The sequence below is a fragment of the Neofelis nebulosa genome, chromosome 7, assembly GCF_028018385.1.
Source record: "Neofelis nebulosa isolate mNeoNeb1 chromosome 7, mNeoNeb1.pri, whole genome shotgun sequence".
Taxonomy (NCBI): Eukaryota; Metazoa; Chordata; class Mammalia; order Carnivora; family Felidae; genus Neofelis; species Neofelis nebulosa.
This window is the reverse complement of record NC_080788.1, coordinates 63,460,150-63,483,886: the sequence shown is the minus strand read 5'-3', so window position 1 is coordinate 63,483,886 and position 23,737 is coordinate 63,460,150. Positions and strand designations below refer to the sequence as shown.

At 53.1% G+C, this 23,737-nt stretch overlaps 1 protein-coding gene across 8 annotated transcripts in view; it reads left to right on the top strand.

Moving 5' to 3' along the window:
- PAK6 (p21 (RAC1) activated kinase 6) overlaps positions 1-23,737 on the top strand; it is a 37,126-nt gene that overhangs the window by 8,204 nt on the left and 5,185 nt on the right. For 2 of the 8 annotated variants that reach the window (XM_058738214.1, XM_058738215.1), the window contains exons 3-7: positions 3,800-3,878; positions 4,449-4,566; positions 16,033-16,161; positions 16,590-16,847; positions 17,738-18,391. In XM_058738214.1, the coding sequence (XP_058594197.1) occupies positions 16,596-16,847; positions 17,738-18,391 (906 nt within the window). In that variant the 5' untranslated portion in view covers positions 3,800-3,878; positions 4,449-4,566; positions 16,033-16,161; positions 16,590-16,595. Of the gene's footprint in view, positions 1-3,799; positions 3,879-4,448; positions 4,567-11,697; positions 11,876-16,032; positions 16,224-16,589; positions 16,848-17,737; positions 18,392-23,737 lie in introns of all 8 variants that reach the window. The other 6 variants (XM_058738221.1, XM_058738222.1, XM_058738219.1 and 3 more) reach the window with 5 other exon arrangements.

The following is a 23,737-nucleotide window of genomic DNA, read 5'->3' as shown; positions in this document are numbered from 1 at the left end:
GGTCTTTTCCCAAGTGTGCCTCTCTCCTAGGGCTGAGGACTGCAGGGCGAGTGCGCAGCCACCCCTCCTGGAGCCCAGGCTCCAGGAGCTCCTCCAGCCAAGTAGCAAGCAGGCACGCCGGCACCTGCTGCCCCAGTGGTGCTGCACGTGGGCCTAATAGCACCAGGCCTCGTCCAGGTCTGCGAAGGACAGACGGCTTGATGTAAGGACTTCAGGCAGTGTGCTGGTTCATGACTGGAGAAACCTAGCACCTTGCTCCTAGCAGGGGACTCAGTGATAGGGTGAGTGAGGTGAGTGAGGGAAACTGAAGCCCCCTCCGCCCCACACGCCCAGTGCCATGTGGGGGTCCTCATGCTCTGATCAGAAATGGTGCAGGGATATTCCCCACATACGCTCTGTGTCACATGACTGGCCCTTGCTGGGTGGTGGTCAGGGTTGGCACAAGGAGGCAAATGTTCCCCCACCAACTGTTCACTGACACTTGACCCCACATAGTCAAGTCACATCAGACAGTCCTTGGAACTAGGGACCTCTGGGCAGCGCAGATAAGAGAATGGGCTAGGGGCAGATGCACTTGGGTTGAAATTTTGGTTCTACGCTCAGTCACTACAAGACCTTGAGCAAGTTCCTTCACCACTCTGAGCCTGTTTCCTTGTGTGTAAAGTGAGAATATAATAGTATAGTACTTCTGTGCTGGGCGGTTGTAAAGACTTGAGTGAGATAGTATGTGGGAATGGCTTAGCATGGGGCTAGCCCAATGGAAGCATTCACTAATTGGCAGGCATTTTATTTCTATTATTAGAGGAGGGCAGATTCACCTAGAGAAACGAGCCCTGGAAGGAATAAGTGAGCTTGTCAGCAATTCTTGATCCCCAGGAAGCTTCTCGAGTCACAGAGCAGAAAGGTGCAGGGGAAGGATAATGTGTTTTTGTTTCTAAACCACAAGTAGATCCGTATCTTTCCTTTCTGGCCCTAACCTGGGCTCTCAGCCCTGGCAGTAGGTGCTCGGATGTTACAACAGGCCCCACAGGCTGAGAGCCAGCTAGCTGGGAAGCACTCGCCCAGCCCAGTGTGCCCACCCCGATGCCCTCTCAGACAGTACTGCTTGGCCAATGCCCCAGAGCTGGCGAGGCTCCAGCAGCATCGCCCAGGGTGAAATGTCAGCTTTCAGTGTCCCTGGCCAGAGCTCCTGCCCCATTTGTAGAATGGCAGCACATGGACAAGCAGAAGGCCTATGTCAGCCACCGGGGCTCTTCAAATAAGGGTGTGCCTGGTCCCTTTCTCTGTGCTCAGCACTGCAACCTGGGAACAGGGCCAGAGGGAGGCACATGGACGCTGGAGGAGACACTGTCCCCCAGAGTGTTCCTGCCACTGCCTGGGCAAGGCTGAGTCAGGCGTGGATCAGAAGAGGATGGGGTGGGGATGGGGGTACTCACATACCAGAATTGACCACTCAGGATCCATTCTGCACATACCAGTTGTCCCAATTTGCAAATGGTCATTGAACCCAGTGCAGCAGACCCACCTGTAGATGTGACTCGAAGTGCAGAAACTTGGGGTTGGGATGGGTCCAAGAGGTCTTGTCTAGTATCCAGGATAGGAACCTTTTCTCTAGCATATCTGACGGATAGTTATCTCGGTTCTTGCATACCTACAGTGATGGGGCATGCATTGCCTCCTATGTCAGTTATATTTGGGAGTCTCCACCCTCCTCCAGCTCCAAACCCCATCTCTGCTCCCAAAGGGCACCAGGGTTCCCTAGACTCACTCCTAAAGGGTGAGGATGGGACTTGACTAGTAGCCTTTCTGCGACACCCACGCTTGGATTCAAACCAAATCAAATACCAGTTCAATTCTGATAATATTCTAATGCCCACACTTTATTGTAGCTCAACAGTTCAAACTGCTTGGGGCTCTGGTTTGGGTATAGAAGTTATTTGTATTAAAAGAAAATTCACGTGCGCATTTGTGAGTCAGGAAAAAATCTTTTAGGGTGTTGATTCTAGGTTCAACAATGCAGCGCAGTTCATTCTAGCTTGGTTCACCGTTCATTTCAAATCCCCTACAACCACTTCCCCAAACCCTCCCACCCAGCACACCCTGCTTCCAGTAGCCAGCAGTCAGCCAGTGCTCCTACATCGCTAGGTACTTAATCTGTGGGGAAAGCCATATGTGTGTGTCAGCTGCCCCTGCCCTGCCACATGGCCCCATCAGCCTAGGCTCAGCAGGCAGCTTCCTGGAGGGGGAGGGCCACAGGAGATCAGGGGTTGGCTCATGAGGTCAGGCCTCAGTGTTACCCTGTCAGAGGAAAGAGAAAGAATCCACTTGGGAAAGACACAGAGAGGAGGAGGGAAGACAGAAGGTAAGGAGAGGAGCAGAGTGCATGGAGGAGGGCAGCGGGGGTACCAGCCATTAGCTGCCCAGCTTCTGCACCACTAACCCAGGGCTCACAGGGACAGCATCTCCGCAGGCACCACCATTATGCTTCCTCCCCCCCACCCCCCGGAAGGGGGGGCTGTAGTGTAGCCAGACAGAGTGCAGGTGTTTGGGGCTGGCAAATTCCCACTAGCCACCTTAGCTTGATTTGGCAGGAGGCTATAGTAAACCATGCATAAACAATAGAGCCTACATGTAAATGCTTTATCTATAAATTGCACTGATATATCTAAAGAAATCAGTGAACAAAAATGATTCATGGCAATAGGACCTCGATTAATAACAAAAGTTTGAGGCACCCAACAATGACAATAATCCCAGCACTGTCCTCAGTCCCACTCTGTGACACTGGTAGTCACCCAGCCACTGCTTGGGGGCAGCCATTTAGGGTCTAGATATACCGAATTTCCAAGCCAGAATGCCCTCAGCATTCAGTCAGATACAGCCCTCTCTGGGGGCCCAAGTCTAGAACAGCAAGTCCCTTGTGTAGGGAAGTGACAGGCACACGACCCCTGCCCCTCACCCACAACAAACATACCCTCTAATTCAAAAGAAGCAGGGTAAAGGGCAAGCAGGAGTGAGCCATTCCCAATGGCCATCATGCTCCTAGGCCAGGGAACTGCTGGGGACTGCTGCTGACGGCCAGGGGAGGCCGGCTCTGTAACCAGGCCCATTCTCTGGGAGGACAGGGCTCTTGGAAGCTCTCTTTTTCCCAGAGGTCCCCTACCAGGGAATCCTGAGGCCACAGGTTCTCAGAACTGAGCAGGTTCTGACAAGGGAATTGGAATCTATTTAAATCCTGGCTTTCCTGCCTGCTCAAGAGAACTACCCCAAAATAGTCTCAGGGCTTTGTCCAGATGGGACTGACAGGCCAAAATGCCAGATTTTAGGCCTCCAGCTGAGGCTCCCCAGGATGTGTAGGTGGGTGCACTCAGCCCCCTGCACCTCTGAATATCCGGGAGGAGTCGGCAAGGCGGCCTCCAGATGTGCATCTGCAATGCAAAATAATGAGCTAATTACACAGCGAGGCGCTCAGCGGATAATCCAGGTCAGGCCTCTGCGCGGCCGTCCAGGGGGCCATGGGGCCACCGGCAGGTCGCAGCGGGCCCGACCGAGATCAGGACCCCGAGGCGAAGTACCGGCCGGAGCCGGGGCAGAGCGCTTAGAGGAAAAGGCTAGAGAAGGGGGACGCCCCTCGGGCAGACAGAGGCTCCTGGCTGCGGCCCCGGCACCCCTCGCCGACTTTTCCCGGGCTTTGTGTTCGCCTTGTCCTACCTGAGGCCACACCCTGAAACCAAACTCGCGGCCAGGTGAAGCCGGCGCTGCACAAACAAGTAAGTGCGGCCTGTCTTCGTCGTTCTAGGCGCCGAGGTCCTTCCCGCGGAGGGCGGGCCCGGCTCCCGCGGCCGCTTCGAGCTCTCCAGGGACTTCCCGCTCGGCAGGTGGGTGCCCCGGCCACCCCGCGAGGCTGGCGACCCCTCCCCGGGCTGGGGCCGGGACGCGCGGACAGGTCTCCCCGCCCGCACGGCCCCCTTTCCCCGCGCTTTCATTCCCCAAAGTTCAGGGCTGGCCGGCGCCCTGTGCGCGCAGGAGCGGCCGTGGGGAGGGCGCCGCGCGGAGGGGCCCTGAGCGCCAGGACCGAGAGCTGGCGCAGCTGGGAGCGCGACCGACCTCCGCGTGTGCGCCGGCGCTTCCGGCCTGGCTGCCGCGGCTGCTGAGGCGCGGGGCTGGGGGATTCGCGTCCCGGAGGGCACCCCACTCCCGCCCAGGAGGTGGGGCCGGTGACCGCGCCGGCTCGGAGCGCGGTGGGAACAGGGGCCTGACGCGGTGCTGCGCCCACTGCCCCTCCTCCCCGTGCTCTGCGTGGGGAGCCCGCCACCTCCCTTTGTACCTGAGATGGTGGCTCGGTCGGGAGGCAGGCCTGGGGCGGTTCCGAATTCTGGCCAGTCGCAACATCCGTGGAGACATGTACTACATATTTCACGATGAATTTCTGATCTGTTTCCACCCAGGCCTCGGACTGCGGGCCAGGGAGGGTCCTCAGTCTTCCCTCTCCTCGGTGCCTGAGAGCTCTGCCCACTGAAGGGTGAGGATTCAGGAGGAAGAGCAGGGGAGGAAGGCAGCCAGGAGGTGAGTGAGGAACCTTCAGCCCTGGTAGGGTGTCCAGTAGCCTTCTCAAGACCTCCTTGAGAGACAGGCTGGAAGGGTCAGTGGGCAGGCAGGTGTCCCCCCTGGGATGGCCCATTCTTGGTACTGTCAGGCAGGGGCAGTGGCCCTTTCTAGGTGCCATTTCTCAGTCCTTAATGAATGTGCATTGCTACTTACACCAGCCCAGCCCACATGCCCCACCTGCCCCTGACCCAGCCTCTGCTGTCACCCGGTGTGATGCCTGTCTGGGGCAAGTCAGTGTCACCACTGTGAGCTTGGGAAAGAGGCTCCCAAACAGGAAGGGCAGTAGCAGGCCCCGTGTCTGTGCTGAGCAGGCCAGGAGGCAGCTCCAGGCAGAGGTCCTGTTTGGCCAATCCCAGCCGCTAGCTCATTCCCCAGATCTCCAACCTGCTAAAATCCATCCAGCTTCTCTCACAATGGGTGAGTGGCACCCTATCTGGGATGTAGACGCTGCTAGGAACACCAAGGGCTAAGACATAAAGAGCTTCCGGGGTGTGGGCTGTGTTTTCTGTGTCTTGCCCTATTCTGGTGTGTTTTTTGGCTCCCCTGACTTGTTTTTCTAGGTAGGGGAAGAGAGGGAGGTCAGGTCTATGTCTGCCCTCGGGTCTTTTGGAACTGAGCAGCATATACTATCATACTGCAAGTTCTCCTCAGGCCATACATAGGACAGTAGCTGAGAACACATTTGGAACCAGAAAGAGCTGGGTTCGAATTCTGGCTTGGCCTTTTATTCCCTAAGCAAGTTGTTTTACTTCTCTCTAAACTTTATATGAAACAGAGCAGTCATGCCTTCCTCATAAGACAGTTGTGAGAAGCCACAGTGATAAAGAATAAATGTAGACCACCCCCAGCAGTGAGCCACCTCCCAGCCTCCAGTATTACTTTGGAAATGTTAAACTACCTGAACCCTCCCCTCTTGGAGAACTTGGAGAACGGTCTGGTTCTGTGTCAGGAGCTTGTAAAGGGCTTAGAGCAAGCCATGAGAGTAAAGTAAAAGTAGATGGTCCATACAGGGCAGGTAGTGAGGTGGCCTAGGCAAGGGGCCATTTCTGGAAGAGGGTCCAGCTTTGGAGACAGAGATAGCAGTATGTTCTGTACATGTCACAGGTACTCACATGTCCATGGGTGCCCCTGGACACACTGTTGCCACAGGGCTGCCTAGGACAGAGGGGGCCTCTGCCCTCAGCGGCTGTGTGATCTGGGGCAGGTCATTTGACTTTTCTGGGCACCAGGCATGTTAGAAGAGCTTGGAGTCAGAGACATGGGGTTTGAATACCAGCTCTGCCACTTACCATCTCGGACAGTCTTACTCTCTGAGCCTCAGTTTCTTCACCTGTAAAACAAAGCTCATAATATCTACCCTGTAGGTCATGACCATTAAATGCACTAATAAAAAGCACCTAGAACAGGGTCTGACACGTGCTAGGCACTTTACACCTGCACGTGTGTAGTACATTCCAGAAAGCTTTCCACCTTCCTCTCCCAGCCACCTTCCATCTTTAAGATGCACCCAGTAAAGCAGGTGTGAGCCATCTCACAGTAATGTGAGTGTAAAATGAAGAGAACAAGACAGAGACATAGAAAGTTAAGGGCTGTAAAACATAAGTCTTTTTGTGTGATTAGGGGCCTTAATCCTGTGACTAGGGGACTCTAGAGGTTCTTCTGGCTAGGCCCCAAGGACTCTGTGATGAGGGCTCAGGCCCCTGCATGTGGAGGCTGCTGAGAAGCTGGAATACTGATAGAGATGCCTGGCCTGCAGCCCTCCCCGGAAGGCCATTCTTCACTCTTCCCTTGGAGATAACCCCATGCCCAGGAAAGCCCAGTGCTGTGGATTCTAAGTACACTGAACATAGGTCAGAGGGCTGCTCTGGCTTGAGCCGCTGCTGGACTGCAACAGAGATGCTGGCCCCCGAGGTGGGCCTGAGTCAATATTGACCTTCCTGGCTGGCCAGCCTGGCTCTTCGGCCTCTCATTCAGTTGGAGTGTTGACACAAGAGGTTGAATGAGATTTATTATCAAATTCTTTTCAAGAACAGCTCCTGTATCTCTCCCCTGGGGATTCACTGGGACCTGTAGTGTGGGAATGGTGACAAGAGCAGGGAGTCCAGACATTTTGGCTTGTGTGCATAGTGCCCTCTGCCTTGCATTCTCAGCTTCTCTCTGGGTCTGTCCAGTGGGACAGCAAAACCTCAGGGGACTGCTCAGCATCCTGGGGACACTGTGCTTCGAGCAGTGGTGGTTAGGGGCACAGCCTGGGTCTAGGGCCCACCCATCCTGCAGGTGACAGCTGGGCAGAAGTACAAATGGAATTCTTTCCAGCCCCTTCCCCCTAGTGAAACTTCGGGGGGCCAGGAAATGGTGCTGGGATGCCACCTCTCCCGACTCACGTTATGTGACGAGGGGCAGATGGCAGGCCCAGACCCCTTCTAGAGGCTGAGGGAGGATAGAGATCAGCTTCATAGAAAGGATGAGCAGCAAGGGGACAGAAGGACAGAGGGCAGGGGCCTCGGGAAGGAGGAAGAGCCCCCATCACCGAATGTATTCAAACAGGGCACAAGAGCAGGTACAGACACCTCCCTGTCAGGAATGCCGAGTGACTGAAAGTTGGCCAGGGAAGGAGGGGAGGCCAGACTCCTCAAGAAAGTCCCATAGCACGTGCATCACCATCTCTTCTGTTGCGCAGTGAAGATCAGGGTGGGGTAGTCTGATGTGTAGCCACATCTCTTCGGAAAAGCAAGCCACACTGCATGAGACTGAGCATCTTGTTTTATTCACCATGGTCCCTAGAACCCGGAGCAGAGTCGATGCACAGTAAATGAATTTATTGAATCAATGAATGAATAACATAATTTTATATCTAAATGAACTCCAGAAGGTAAGTTTTGAGAAAAATATTCCTGGCCAGTAAGAATCCTTCAGTGAAAGGCTGGCTTCTGTCCATGGTCTTCTCAATCAGGGGGCCAGTGAGGCCTGTCATTCTTTACAGAAAGACGTGTGGGATGACAGTTCCCAAAGAGTGTTATAAAGAGGGCGGACAACCCATTGACAAATCTCTGGGTGGAAGGGCCCAGCCCTGGGGGTGACACGGTCCTTTGAAGGCCAGTCCGTGACTGGGTGGTGGCAGTAGTGGGGGTACCTTTCTAAGTGCTGTAGAACGCAGGGGGCTTACCTCTATGTCGGCGCCATGATTCTACAATAGTTCCTTTCCCAAGGCCTCATGAATGGGCCTGAGAATGACACAGGGTGTTGTGCTCCTGCCTGCAGCAGTGTTCACATCAGGTCGGACAGACACAAGTCTCCCCTTCTTTGCCGCTCTCCTTGGACAAATGACTTAATCTCCGTAACATGGGTTTCCTCATCTGCATAATGGGTACAGTAATAGTCCTGCCTTATATAAAGGCTTGTGGTAAGGAGATCCTGTCTGTGACATGATCAGCCCCGAGCCTGGTGCTTACAGTCCTCACTCCCTGAGTGATGACTGACTGAGTGGGTATTTACTAAAAATACCTAAAATTGCTCCTTGAGTTGCAGCAGGTACTGTTTCTCTCCTCACCGTACCTGGAGTAGTGAGCTGGCAGAGGTGAATGAGTCCACTCCCTGGTCACCACCAGAAATGCTACAGCCTAAGAAGGAGGAGAGCAGGCCAAGGTCACATGAAGGAACTTAAAAACCCCACGCTCTGGGGCCACGCCGAGCCGGCACTCAGCTCTGATAAGCAGACACTGAGCCTCCCTCAGCGGAAGCCCACGTGTCTCTCCACTCTGGCTCACTAGCACTTGGAGTGGGGCCCAGAGTGCAGCTGCCTTCTCATTTCCCCGTTGCCCATGAAGGGGAATCCCACCAGCCTCATTCCTTTTAAAAAAATTTTTTAATGTTTATTATTTTTGAGGGAGACAGAGAGAGAGAGAGAGACAGAGCATGAGCGGGGGAGGGGGAGAAAGAGAGGAGGCACAGAATCCGAGGCAGGCTCCAGGCTCTGAGCTGTCAGCCCAATGCAGGGCTCGAACCCACAAGCCGTGAGATCATGATCTGAGCTGAAGTCGGACACTTAACCGACTAAGCCACCCAGGCGCCCCTCCACCCGCCTTATTCCTAAGAATTTACCAATATCTCAGGACTGACAACACCCAGCCAAATCCTGCCCCCCTCAGAGTCACTGCAAACTCCTTTGGACTCACTTTCTGGAAGCCACCTTCCAAGTCTGCTGCCCATTTTTGTGGATTCCTTCAGTAGGCTACAAGTCCTTCCCTTGAGAGGGATTTGATGTGTGGAAACAGCCAAAACCCACTCAAAGCTGGCTGCGGAAGGTGACTGTGTTGGACACACCCTCACCACTAGCGAAACAGCTCGGTGGGCCTGGCCCTCCCTGCTGGCAGATGGATGTCTTAGAGAAGCAGTTTGTGAGGGTCACCCACCCACTGCAGCTGTCCTGCTTGTCCCCACTGTGGACTCTAGACCAGCCTAGCCACAGTGCCTGGCTCTGGGGGGTCCACCACCCAAACCCCTTCTAGTCATGGAACAGTAGCATCAGCCACAAAGCTCTGCCCAGCACTCCTTGAGCCGAGCCTGCAGGTTGCCTGGCTTTAGGCTGAGACCCTGTGCTGGAAAGAATACACTCCTGCTGCTTCTGTAGCTCTTCTCATGTATGCCAGGCCCTGATATACCAGCCATCACCATGAGCTCTTTGGAGCGTTTTACCCACCCCTTGTAGGGCAAAACCAAAACCTGGTTCCAAACGAAGTAAGGGTCAGCCTGCAAGTCAGGACGGCCCTAATCCCCTCTGGCTTCTGACTCACAGATCAGCCCAGGATAAAAAACCTAGCAATCTTGATAGAGGGAGCTGGCCCTGGCTGCCCCCCTTCTCCATACTCCCATGAGTTTACTCGGGCTGCTCGACCCCATGCCTATTCATAGACACCCCCAGGAAAGAGACTAAAACAGCCCAACTCCCTTAGGTCAGGCATGGTGGACAGAGCAAGGGCTTTGGAACCAAATGTAGGTTCAGACCCCAACTCAGTTATTTCCTGATTTTATCCCGTTGGGCAAGTTATGTAGCCTCTCTAGAGTTATGTAGCCTCATCTAGAGTTGTGGGTAATAATGATAATTCCTACCTCCCTCCGGTTGTAGTGAGAATTAAGTGAATTGATCCTTGGAAAGAGCCTAGCACATTTCCTTTCTGGCTCCTGCTTCTCTGACACGACAGTCATACCATACCCGTCAGTGACGCTGGGCCTGTGGCTCCCTGAACTCTCCCACCAGCTCCACCCTCGGGTTTACTGGGTGTGGCAGCATTTCCTCCAGAAAGCCTCTGCCAGGAACTGACAGGCTTCCCATCTGCCAGAGTCTGGCTGGAGGAAACAGCCTCAGCAGGAGCTGTGCCTGGAGAGCTTCCTTCTCAAACTGGTTTGGGCAGGGTTCTTTGCTCCTGGTGCTGGGCATCCCCCTCGGGTCCAGTCAGGGGCCAGCCAGCCAGCAGGTGATATCTGCGGACATTCAGAAAAGGAGAGTTCCAGGGGTGCCTGGGTAGCTCGGTTAGTTAAGCATCCAACTCTTAATTTTGGCTCAGGTCATGATCTCACCGTTCATGGGTTTGAGCCCCTCATCACACTCTGTGCTGACAGTGGGGAACCTGCTTAGGATTCTCTGTTTCCTTTTCTCTCTGCCCCTCCCCAGCTCATACACGCATGCACTTGCTTGCGTGCTCTCTCTCTCTCTCTCTCTCTCTTAAATAAATAAATAAACGTTTAAAAAAGAAGAAGGAGGAGAGGAGGAAAGTTCAAAGCATTTCTCAATCACGAGGATGGATCCCAGCCTAGAAAAGAACCCTCAGCCTCTCCCTCCCCTGTAGGGGGATGAGGTGTCAGACAGGAGGTGCTGGGTCAGCAAAGGCCACCCTGAGCCTGAGCTGGTGCTCTGCTTCTGCCCAGTTGCCCTTCAGAGTGTCAGGTCCAGGGGGTTTCCATTGGGTTAGGCAGGAGGAAAGGCAGGGGCTGGCTCTCAGAGGAAGAATCCTCCTCCTCCCTTGTTCCCCCTCCCTCCTCAGGAGTATCTTCTTTGAGGAAAGCCCCTCTGCTGGGTGAATGGAGTGTGGATGCACAGAGGTGGAGATACTGGGATGGCAACTTTAAAGGCTGGCATGGGCTGATTTACCACTGCGGCCTCATGGTTGAGGCAGCAACCACCTTCCTTCAGCCCCTGGGCCCTTGGTCTTGGGTCAGAAGGTAGGAAACTGGGGTAGAAAATGGAGATCTAGAAATGGCCAGTCGAGGCCCCTGTCTGGGCAGGTGATGTGCTCCAAGGACACAGGCCCTACGGAGAGATGCAGGATGTCTTTGTCTCAGGTGTTTCCACACCCAGTGACCTGGCAACATTGGACACTTGAGTGGATGAGTACGTCTCTTAGAAACTCAGTTCTCATGATCACTCTTTAAACATGTTTTGTTTTCTTTAGAAGGAGATCTCGGAAAGGATCCCCCACTCCTAACCTTTGCCATCAAGAATTAGGCTTTGGACAAAGGAAACCTTGGTAGTTCCGTTTGTCTATGGGACCCATGGGTGTGAAGGTTTTGGCCCCAGCAGACCAGCGGCTCCAGGAGAGCCCACCAAACTTGGGACCCCATGCAGTCACCCACACTGGACCTGGGGCAGGCAATGGCCTGTCTGTGGGTTTCCCCTTCTCCCGTCCCCCCATCACCGCCTCCAGCTTATTATTTTACCTTTCACATCTAGATCTGATTCATTTCAGGATATGACATGAATTAATTTTTTTTCCATATGGCTATCTAATTGCTACAGCTACGTTTATTGAAAAGATCATCTGTTCTCTACCATATTGCAATGTCACCTTTGTCATAAATTAAGTGACCTTATATGACTGGATCTATTTCTGGATTCTCTCTTCTGTTCCATTGGGCTATTTGTCAATCCTTGTGCCAGTTCCACACTATATCAATTTTTGTACTATTATAATAAATCCTTGATATATAGTAGGGTAATCCTTCAACCTTGTTCTTCAAGATTATCTTTAGTATTCCTGATTCTTTGTTTCTCTGTACATTGTTGTTTTTTTTTTTTAATTGGCTTTTTTTTAGAGTTTATTTCTTTTGAGAGAGAGAGAGCATGAGAAGGAGAGGGGCAGAGAAAGGAAAGAGAATCCCAAGCAGGCTCCACACTGTCATCACAGAGCCTGACGGCTCGAACTCACAAACCGTGAGATCATGACCTGAGCTGAAATCAAGAGTCGGACTCCCAAACGACTGAGCCACCCAGGTGCCCCAAAGCCTGTTTTTCTCCTTGTGTTTGTTTGTTTGTTTGTTTGTTTTTAGAGAGAGAGACTGTGTGAGTTGGGGAGGGGGAAAGTGGTGGGGGGAGAGAGAGAGACACTGTGAGAGAGAGAGAGAGAGAGGGAGGGAGAGAATCTTAAGCAGGCTCCATGCTCAGTACAGAGCTGGACACAGGGCTCAATCCCAGGACGCTGGGATCATGACCTGAGTCAAAATCAAGAGTTGGACGCTCAACTGACTAAGCCACCCAGATGCCCCCTTATGTTTCCTTGTACATTTTGTAATCAGTTTGTCAATTTCGACCAAAAGAAATATGTTGGGATGTTGACTGTGATTGAAACAAATTTGTAAGTTAATTCAGAAATAATTGGTATCTTTGTATCAATGAGTCTTCCAGTCTGTGAACATTCTTTAATATCTTTAATAATGTTTTATACTTCTCAATGTAGGGACCTTGCACATATTTGATTAGACTTATTCCTAGGTATTTGACATTTTTAATGTAAAATGGTAAATGGTATCTGAGGGATTGTTTCCATGGTAACGCTTCTGATAGCAAATGACAAGGCTTTTTTTTCCCCTCCTGAGGCCATTTCTCCAACTTTTGGACACCAACTGGGTATTCAACAATTCAATTCAATTCTGACACTACCTGGAGTCCGCACAGACCCCACAGGCTCAGTCCCACAAACCCCCCTGCCCCTCCCCCCACACACACTGCAGATGCCAGTTGTGAGTCTTGGGCCACAGGTCAGGCTTGACCAACTGGCTATAGTTGAGTGTTCCCATGAGCCCCTTCTCAGGTTCTATAATTTACTAAAATGGCTCATGGAACTCAGGGAGGCACTTTACTTACTATTACTCATTCTTATAAAAGATAAAACCCTTGGGCGCCTGGGTGGCTCAGTCAGTTAGGTATCTGACTTCACCTCAGATCATGATCTCCCTGTCACGTGTTCGAGCCCCATGTTGGGCTCTCTGCTGACAGCTCAGAGCCTGGAGCCTGCTTTGGATTCTGTGTTTCCCCTCTGCCCCTCCCCTGCTTGCACTCTCTCTCTCTCTCTCTCTTAAAAACAAATAAACATTAAAAAAAATTTTTTTTTAACTTAAAAAAGATACAACCCAGGCACAGCCAAAGGAAAGAGATACATAGGGCCAGGTATAGGGCAGGACCGAGCTTCTTCCACGCCCTCTTGGTGCTTCACCCTCCCAGAACCTTGACAGGTGCGCCAACACGGAAGCTCCCTGCTTCCTGTCATTTAAGGGTTTTTATGGAGGCCTCACTGCACAGGTATGCTTGATCAAATCATTGGCCATTGATGAGTAACTCAATCTCCAGCCCCTCTCCTTCCTCAGAGGTGAGGCAGGGCTGAAAGATTCTTTCCATTTGGGATTCCAAGGGTTTGGGGAGTTGTGTGCCAGGAACAGGAAACTAAAATCAAATATCTATTTCCCATTGTACCCTAGAATCTTTAAAATTTTATTTCCAGGGCACCTGGATAGCTCAGTCAGTTAAGCATCTGACTTGGGCTCACTGTTGGCTCTGCTGTCAGTGCCAAGCCCGCTTCAGATGCTCTGTCCCCCTCTCTCTGTGCCCCTCCCCTGCTTGCACTATCTCTCAAAAATAAACATTAAAAAAAATTTTTTTTATATGTACATGGAGCTGACCCCATGTACACATTTAAAATTTTATTTTCTATTTGTTTGTTGTTGGTATGAAGAAATACAACTGATTTTTTTATATTGACCTTAAATTCACCTAATTCCAACAGTTTGTATGTAGTCCTTTCTCGATTTTCTATGTAAACAAATCATGTTGTCCCAGATAGTGTTAGTCTCACCATACTTGGGATGAGTCTTAACAGCCTCTCTTTAGGTGGGGGTTTCCCACTAGCTCAGTGATTGGCTTTGATTATTTTATTTTATTTGGACATGATGGCCTGATTACAACAGCCATTTTCTTTCTTTCTTTTTTTAACTGTTTATTTTATTTTTGAGACAAAGAGGGGGGAGGGGCAAACAGAGGTGGGGTGGGGGGACAGAGGATCTGAAGAGGGCTCTGTGCTGACAACAGTGAGCCTGATGTAGGGCTCAAACTCATGAACTGTGAGATCATGACCTGAGCTGAAGTTGGATGCGTAACTGACTGAGCCACCCAGGTGCCCCTGGCTCTGATTTCTGACTCTCTTCCCCCCTCCTCTAAATCCTGAGTTCAGTTCATTGCTTCCAGCTGTTCCCCACACCCACCACCACAACTCTGGGTCCTAGGACTCTGTGGTGTCCTTTTTCCTCCAGCCTTTCCTGCTGCCCCTGGGAAAAATTTGTTCCCAGGAGGGGACCCAGGAGGGGGATACTAGAGCCATTTACTATTTGCTAAAGATGCTGTCCTTGTGCATTCCTACAGAATGCACTCAGGTGGGGCTGCGGAACTGGGGAGAGGGATGTTCTGGGGATAAAAGTATTAGCTGGCTCTTCTTCAGTTCTAGGGTGCATCCCTACATCTGCATTTAAGTTCACATAGTGAGGCAGGAAGGTGGAACCATCAGTGAAGCTAATCTAGGGACAAAGGGTCTGTCTGTGAGGCTGTAAGGACAGAACTGTTGAATAAAGACTCTGGGGGCCAAAGGCTGAGGGGCAAGAGGATGTTTTACCAAACCTCAAAGTGTCTATATAATGGAGAGGTGATGAGGTGCCCAGACCCTCAAAATTAGGTGTGGTCCTTTGACCAATGAATCTGTGAAGAAAGATATTGGACATCTTTTCCGGATTTGTATCTGCTCATATCCCAGTATCTGCAGGGCCCTGAGTTCAGAGACAGAGACTCACAGAGAGGTAACATGGCAAAAGAAGTAGCCCCTGTTCACTGGGATGTCTGGTCACTTAAGCCTCCCGAAGCCCCGCCCCCCGCCCCCCCCCCCCCCCCCACGAGGCAGCCTTTATTAACCCTGTTTTGTAAACGAAGAGCCCTGGGACACAAATCATTTGGATAGCTTGCTCAAAGCCTCCTCAAATTAGTGGGAGACTCCCTACAATTCACCTGCAACTCAACAGGTCTATTTCATTCCAAAGGCCTTGGTCCTTGGGGGTCCCGCACATGTGGCTTTGTCTAGAGGGAGTATTAGGTAAGCTCCCAACATTAAGGTCCCATAAGTTGCTGACACTCCAAGAGGTGTGACATAGATTAACTCACATGTGGTGAGTTCCTCGTGGGAAAGCTGTGGCTATTCAAGCCTCCTTGCCTTTCTGAGTGGGTGCCAGCTGCCTCCCAGATCCGTGACCTCCTCCAGAGCCTGCTAAAGTGACTAGGAAAGTGCTATTTCCGGAACAGGAGCCAAAAGAGAATGCCACGGCTCTGTATCCCAAATCTTTGGGGGGAGGGGTTGTTTGTTTTATATACAAGAACTTATGTTTACTGCTAACAAAAACAAAACCAAACAATACCAAAAAAGAGAGCTAGGGGAAGAGAGAAAATGGTCAGAAGCACAACACCAAATCTCTGGATAGATGAGTGATCCAAGCATTCATTTCAAGAAACAAACATGTCTGTTTCTTGAAACTTAGAAGTGGACTTTCCAGGTGACATTAGAGCCCATTCAGTGTACTTGGCCCCAATAAAGAAAAAATTAAAACAAAAACAACCCCAAAACCCCACATTGAGCTGTTTTGAGCCACTTCAGATACAAAAGTATTCAAATGAGCCATCCTGCCCAGTCTCCCTGAAGGCAGGCTGGGGTCATCACTATACCCTGGGCTTCTAGGCTCCCCATCTCAAGTCTGAGTGCCCATGTCCCTGGTAGCTGTTGACATTGCTCACAGGGCCTTAGGCAAAGCCCAGATTAGCAAGGAGAAGAATGGAAGTTTGGCTACAAGTGATGTTTTGCACAGAGTCCTGAGACTCAAGGGGAAAGGTCCAAGCCCGGGGGGGGGGGGGGGGGGGAGTGCTTTCTTCCCTGGGGAGACCTACCCCTAGTACAGTTGTCCTCACCCACACCAGCCGTGCCCTTGACTCAGGACCTTTCTGGAATGAGGGCCAAGCACTTGGTGACCAAGAGGGCCCTTTTGGGGTCCCTGATCCTATGATACGTGGTCCCAGACTGGATAACACGTTGGTTTTTTTATGAATGTTATTTATCACATAAACAGGGATTCTGTGGTTGAACCATCCTGGGACAAACAGGAGTTGAATGTGATCTGAAAGAAAAAACAAAAAACTTTAACGTGCTGTCAGATTCGACTTACTAGTTTGTTTAGGATTTTCCTTTTTATTCACAGGTGAGATTGGTTCAGCTTTTCTTTTTCTTGTACTATTCTTACCTGGTTTAAGAGTCAAGGTTGTACGTACATGTTTCATAAAATGCATTTACCTGCTTTCTTCCCTCTTTCCCCTCTTTAAATCATTTGACAGTGGAATGATATTTGTAATGGGCTTTGGATCTTAGAAAAACACACCCCCAGAGTCTGCCTGCTCGGCAGGAGACTTGGCACAGACAGGCAGAGAGACAGACACCTCTTTCCCTTGTTTGTAGTCTGTGTTGGCTTATTTCTGGCACTTTTGTTGTTTCTGGGACTGCTTTGCTGGGAGCTGGCCATTTCCCTGAGGAAGTAGGGCTGAGAGGTGAGGGAAGCCCTGGGCTGGGGGAGGGAGCACTGAGAGAGGGGTGGGGGTGGGGGTAGCACCCACCTATGCTTCCCTGGACCAGGCTCCCATGAAGCCCCTCGCTGGAGCTCAGCCTGACCCTACCCACACAGGCACCATGTTCCGAAAGAAAAAGAAGAAACGCCCTGAGATCTCAGCCCCACAGAACTTCCAGCACCGTGTCCACACCTCCTTTGATCCCAAAGAAGGCAAGTTTGTGGGCCTCCCACCACAATGGCAGAACATCCTGGACACACTTCGGCGACCCAAGCCTGTGGTGGACCCTTCTCGAATTACTCGGGTGCAGCTCCAGCCCATGAAGGTAAGGGAGGCGGCAGCAGGGATGGTCCTGCAGAGTCTGGCCTCTCCCAGTCCACAGAAGCCCGTGCCTGGCAAAACCACAAAGGCACCTGGAGGAACCACCTAATTACCAGCTATCGATTAGCTAGCTGTTTGCGTTCCCTGCTAATCAGCCTCACCCTGGATGAGGATTGAATTTCCAGGGAGGGGGAGCCTGGGGCGTCCCTCTCTGCATGCAGGTTGGTAGGGTTGCCCGATTTAGCAAAGAGAAATACAGGATGCCCAGCAAAATTTGAATTTCAGATAACAACGAATAATCTTTCAGTATTAAGTGTATCCCAGGCAATATTTGGACCCGCAGCCCCTCTGGGGCTGGGGCTCCCAGACCAGGGGGATTTAGTTGTGTGGGTCAAGAAGGGCAAGAGCGTGGTAGGGGCTGGGGTCAGGGGCCCTGCCAGGGTTTGGAGGCCACAAAGCCAGTTAATGTGGAGGAGAGCCCTAGACTGGCCACTGCCTCCTCAAGAAGCTCTGTGTGTCTCCCACAAGGCCACAGATAGAGCTAGAGAATGACAGCAGACCCCAGGCAGGGTCTGGACCCTACCTCTGTGCCCCCTCGGCTCCTGAAGCTCAGATGCCCACACCACTTGGCGTGCTGACTCCCTGTCTGCCCTGCTGGACTGTGAGCCCCATGACAATAGGCCTTCTCCCTGTATTTCTGCCCCCACATAGGCCCAACCTGCTGTGGACCCTGGTGAGTGACTGAAAAATTAAGAAACAGCTAGATGACACAGCAAGCGAGATCCTCAGGTGTTTCTCCCGAAGGCCCCTGGGAAGGCTGTCTGATCTGGTCCAGAACCACCCCTCCCTGCCATGAACTGGCTGCTCACCCACACTCTTTTCCCTCCCCTACAGACAGTGGTGCGGGGCAGCTCAGTGCCCATGGACGGCTACATATCAGGGCTGCTCAACGACATCCAGAAGTTGTCGGTCATCAGCTCCAACACCCTGCGTGGCCGCAGCCCCACCAGCCGGCGGCGGGCACAGTCCCTAGGGCTGCTGGGGGATGAACACTGGGCCACTGACCCGGACATGTACCTGCAGAGCCCCCAGTCTGAGCGCACTGACCCCCATGGCCTCTACCTCAGCTGCAACGGGGGTACACCAGCAGGCCGCAGGCAGATGCCGTGGCCAGAGCCACAGAGCCCAAGAGTCCTACCCAACGGGCTGGCCACCAAGGCACAGTCGCTAGGCCCCACCGAGTTCCAGGGTGCCACACAGCGCTGCCTGCAGTTGGGTGCCTGCCTACAGAGCTCCCCACCCGGCGCCTCACCCCCCGCAGCCACTGGTAGGCGTGGGACCAAGGTTGCCAGACATGGTTCTGAGGAGGCCCGGCCACAGTCCTGCCTGGTGGGCTCGGCGACTGGCAGGCCAGGCGGGGAGGGCAGCCCCAGCCCTAAGACCCAGGAGAGCAGCCTTAAGCGCAGGCTGTTCCGAAGCATGTTCCTGTCTACTCCTGCCACAGCCCCTGTGAGCAGCAGCAAGCCAGGCCCTCCCTCTCAGAGCAAGGTAGGTTGGGATGGGCCCCGTCAGCAGAGCCCAGGAGCCTGGCCTTCCCCACTTACGGGGTCAGGCTAGGGAGGGCACAAGGGAACACAGTGATCAAGAAGCCAGCTCAGCCTCAGCTGAGGATTCTACCCTGAACCAAGTAAGCCCTGGTCGTCCAAACCTTAGCACAGGTGAGTCCGGTTCAGGCTGACTCATTTTCTGGGGTGGGGTGGGGGCCTCAGAAGGGCCTTTGGTACATCCCAGTTTACATTCTTGCCCTCTGCGGTGTGTCTAGATGGGCCACACTGGCAGGCAAACATCTCTAACCATAAACCCAGACTTTTCCCCGCCCCCAGCACCCAGAGCCAGGTGCTCTGGTGCTGGACAGGGGCAGGGTCTCTGCCTCCCTCTTGTCAGCTTCTTTCCGCCTCCGCCCCCTGCTTGCCCCAGTGCTCTCCTCAGGTCCTGCTGAGGTTCCCTGTCCAGACTGCTTCTCCCTAAGGCATCAGGAATGTTCAGGTTTAACCCCTTCTCCGGTGAGAATGCTTTCCTTCCTCCCCTTTTCCTTTAGTGGCCGTTTGAATGTTCTCTAATGATTTATTTGGAGTCCATGTGCCCTGTGAGAAGCTAGAGCAATAAGCGTGCCTGGGCCGGGGAGCAGCAGGAGAGCTGACTTTTGGCATGTGTGACAGCCTTAAATCCACATGTTTTTCCTGTGAAATAGGAAACAGTGAAGGGAACCCTAACGGCGACATTTCTTGACAGGCAGAGGAGACTGTTCTTGCCCTTAGATGTCCTGGCCGTAGTGACAGCACCAGCCTTTCTCATTAGGCAGAATAACAGGATGTACTCAGAGAGGGTAGGACGAGTCCCAGGTGTCTCGAATGAGTCAGGGAAGGAAACGGTGAGAGGGCCCTCGGGTTCAGGCCTCTTGCTCCTAAAGGTTTCTGGCATCTCTAGCTCCTTCTTGAGGGGCCAGTGGAAATGAGCTCACATTGCAGCACCGAGGGTGGGGAGTCAGACCTAAAAAAGTCAGACCTCCCCTCCCTGGAGGGCTTTCAGAGCAAGCCTGGCTCCTCCCATGTTGGTGGTACATGAGTGTGGTTCCAGCTTGGGGAGTGGCCTGGACCCTTAACCTTTGCAAGTCACTGCCAGCCCAAGGCATCCAGGGAAGGTTCTGGGCTTTGTGTGCTCACTGGAATGAAGGATGTGGGCTGGGCTTCCATGTGGGGTGCGGGTTTAGGGGTAGAACAAATGAGATGTGGCTTGATGTATCCATATGAAGAACATGTCTGTGAGCTGAGAGGTCTCTGGAAGGCCATCCCCTGGGGAGACACTTCCTTGAAAACCAAGGTGGGAGCAGGACAGTTCACGCTGCCCAAGAGGTGAGAACTGGTACTTGATTGCTCTCTGGCCTCTCAGGAGTCCTGTGGCAGGGCTTCGGGGGTTTGGGAAAAGGGGGTGTCAGCCCTGGGCTGGGCACTGACATGCATGTTTCTGAGCTCCTGCCAGCACCCCACAGCAGGGATCAGGCTGTCCACCCAGCCTCTGTCGGCCCGTCCATCCTACATACTTTACCAAGGATCTCCCATAGGCCACCACTGCTGCATGTGTGGGGCTGTCCCCTGCACCAGAGGCAGGTGGTAGTCATCTGCAGCTTGGAGATGCCACAGTTCCAGATCCAGGGGAGTAGTTTCCTTCCAGGCACCTTGGGCATGTATTTCTAAATAAATATTTTCAAGCCAGGCCTCTAAAAGGCAGGGCTGAGACTTCCTCTGAGCTGCTCTGGGCCATAGCTTCTCAACCCCTTCACTATTGACATTTGGAGCAGATGATCCTTTGCTGTAGGGGCTTTCCTGTGCATCGTAGGATATTTAACAGCATCTCTGGCTTCTACCCACTAGATGCTGGTAGCACCTCTCAGACGGGATAACCAAAAATCCCCCCAGACATTGCCAAATGTCCCTTGGGGGATAAAATCAGCCCCAGTTGAGAACCACTGCATCCGGCTTCCTACTCCACCCCTACAGCCCCAGGAACCACCAGACCAAACCAGCAGCCAGCCTTCCGCACCTCAGCACATCCCAGGGGCTGGCTCAGGAAGCTCACAGCAGCTGTCCATGCACTGGTGCCCTAGGAGGTCAAGCCACCAATTGTCACCTCCAGCCGGAAGAGGCTCCAGGAGGGTCTGTGGCTCTAGGGCTTTTGTACCCAGCCCCAGGGAGCTTGGCCTGCAGTCACTCACTTTGGCTAAACAGCAAAAGACCTCAACCCTGAGTGGGGGCTGGAGGCCAAAGAGTTAAGACAGGAACTTGGGGGATTTAGGAGTGGTTCCACTTAGAGGCAGAAAGGCCAAATCAGAAGACCTCGAGAATCAGCAAGCCTTGGTTAAACACCTACTGTGTACCCTGTACTCTGTTAAATTCCAGGTACCTCCCGTAGGACCACAGCATAGGGGTAGGGAGTTATGCTGACCAGGGCCAACATTGGCCTTGCTCCTTACTACCTAGTGACGCTGGGCAAGTTACTTAACCTTTCTGAGCCTGTTTCTTGTCTACAAATACAGATAATAATAGTACCCATAGGATAATAAAACAAGCCCCAAGGTTGTGAGAATTAAATTAGAAATGCATTTAAGGGCCTTGTCAGAGTGGTATACCCCCAATAAATGGCTTTATTATTTTTAAAATATTATGACATGGCCTTTGCCTCTGAGGCACTTACAGTACAGCCCCTAAGCCCACGGCTGGAGAGCCTGGCCCTGTCAGCATAGCCGGGGAAGGGAAAATGAGGCATCATTGTAACTCTACTCATGACTCTTCTGGTGGCTTCCCGCCCAAGGAGACGTCTCTATCACACCAGGAACTCTAGAGCCCACAACAGTGAATTCCATCTTTTGTCCCCCTTTCTCTTTCTTGGTGTGGCTTAATAGGTTTCCTCTGATTTTTTCTTGTGGTGACATTAAGTAGAAACTCCCTTCTTGTGGAGACAGGCAGCGAGGCCAACAAAGGGACCAGATGCTGCTGAGGTGAAGACTGAGTCCAGGTGCTGGGTCCCTACCACCCCCTATCCCATGTTCCAGGCCACACTGGAGCTGGGCTCTCAGCTGGATCCCTACTGTATCATCCACCCATCTACCCCTGCACCGTTGGTGCCTGAGTTCAGCCAGCACCTGCAGCAGTGTCTCCACAGGGGCCTTGAGAGCGGCGGGGGAGCAAATCCCCTCCTAGGCCCCTCCACAGGGCTTGTCCTTACCACGCCCACTCCCCTCCCACCCCCTCACCCCACCCTCCCACCCCGCCCCGGCCGACTGACAGCACCCACTCAACCACAGAGCAGAGATAGCCTGTGTGGGAGACCAAGAGGCCAGAAGGTGAAGGGAATCATTTTACAGCCTTCCTTAGAAATCCAGGTAGAGAGAGCAGCTGTAGTTGTTTGTAGGCCCTCCAAACTCTGTCCAGCCCCACCCAGATGCTCAGAGAGCATGTTTTCTGTGAACCATACCTCACAGGCCAGCAGACAGCCTTTCTACAGGGCCTCAGGGGCTACCTCGTGATTGGTGATCCTGTGATGTAGTGAGCCATGCAGGCTGAAGTCTTGTGAACCATCTGCTCCTGGGACATGGCCTCACAGCCTCAGCAGTGGCCCTGCCCCCTCCACTCCTATCCCAGTCCTCCCACAGTCTCCCTGAGGCCATGGAATCACAGACCCCCATTTGTCCAAAGCTGCCCCAAGTGTGTCCCACAGTCCTCCTACATCAGAGCCCAGGGGCCTCATTAAAATGCAGGGTCACTGCTCTAGGGAACCTACCGAGGCAGAAATCTGCATTTTATCCAGCTCCCCAGATCACTGTGCATTTATAGAGGAGACCGGGGCTCAGAGAGGGTGAGGTGCCTAAGACTCATCGCTGGTCAGAGCAGTGTAGTAATGAAACCTAGGTCGTGACCCCCAGTCCAGAGGTCTCACTGCTCCAACCACACAGAGTGGGGAAAGGTGGGTGCGGGCCAGGTGCTGGCAAAGACGTGGGAAGATCTATTTACTACCCAGATGTGCTCAGTGGGCAGGATGGAGTAGTCACAATGGGTGCTGGGAGGTTCTCCTGGCTCCTTCACTGTGTAGGCTGAACCCAAGCACACTCTGCCACAACTTGGCTCTCTGCCAGCAGGGGCCCTCGCACACATGCTCACCCCTAGGCAAGACCAGGGGCTGAGTGGGGTGGTGTGAGCGCTCCGAAGCCTGGGGAGAGGGTGCTGAAGAGGTTGACAAGGCTCTGCTGAATGTGGTAGGACCGAAGGCCCAGACTCGGGGTCCCTCAGCCCAAGCTGAGGGCCTGAGATTTCCTGGAGGTCAATGGAGCTCTGGGGACCTGGACCAGGACCCACTGGGCACCTAGGCAGCTGCTACATGATGGGTTCTGAGACGTTCCAAGAAGTTCTCTGCAGCTCCTCAAGTGTCCCTCGTTAGGTAACTTTGGCCCTTTCTGGGGTGCCCCTTTTAAAATCATATAATGCCTGGGAAGAGTCATATTGCACATCACCAGCTCCTTGGAGAGACCCCAAGAATGGGACCCTTTCCTGCTGGGCTGCCAGGAGGGCTTAGGACCTGAAAGGCAAGGAACCTCAGAGGCTTCCAGGGCTGGGGCTTGGGCTCACTGAGGCCCAGTCTGCCACTCAATTCCACTTCCCCTCCTGTCCCACCAGAGGCCATAGAGATAGGCCCCTGCCTTCCCTTCCATGTGGGGGTTATCAGCCAGGAGTTTCATGCTTGGGAGCAGGTAGAGAGGCTGCTCTGTGGAGCCCCTAGGAAACCTCCCCACCCCTGGCCCCAGGGCTTGGGTTTGGCTAGACCTGCCCTCCTGATTCCAGATCTCTAGCCCAGGAAGCATACCTGAGAACACTCAGATGGTAACACGGCTCTATGGTCCTCTGTTAGGGACACACTCTCACAGCATAGACACGCAGACTCCCTGCTGTCTGGCACAAGTGGGGTTATCAGAGCCCATGCTTGGCTTCCCTGCCCTGTGCTGGGAGCCAGTCACAGCTGCCCTGCTGTCCACACCCCCACCCCACCACCCAGGGCCTCTTCCACCCACATGGCCCCTTGGGTGGGAGCGCCCTGGGAATGAAGAATGCCTCTGACCCAGATTCCCCGCACAGCCCAGCAGCACAGAAGGAAGTCGGCCTCTGGATGGCCTCCCAGGGGTCTGGCTGTCAATTACCCAGGAAGAAATACCCGGCAGAGGACACCCCAGGGACTCTGCTTTCTTCAGCTTCCCAGGAGTGGCAGAATGGATGTAAAGAGCTGCTGTTGGACTGCTCACCTGGGAATGCTGGGGGCTGGGTTGCCAGGCAGGACCAAGCTTTGGCT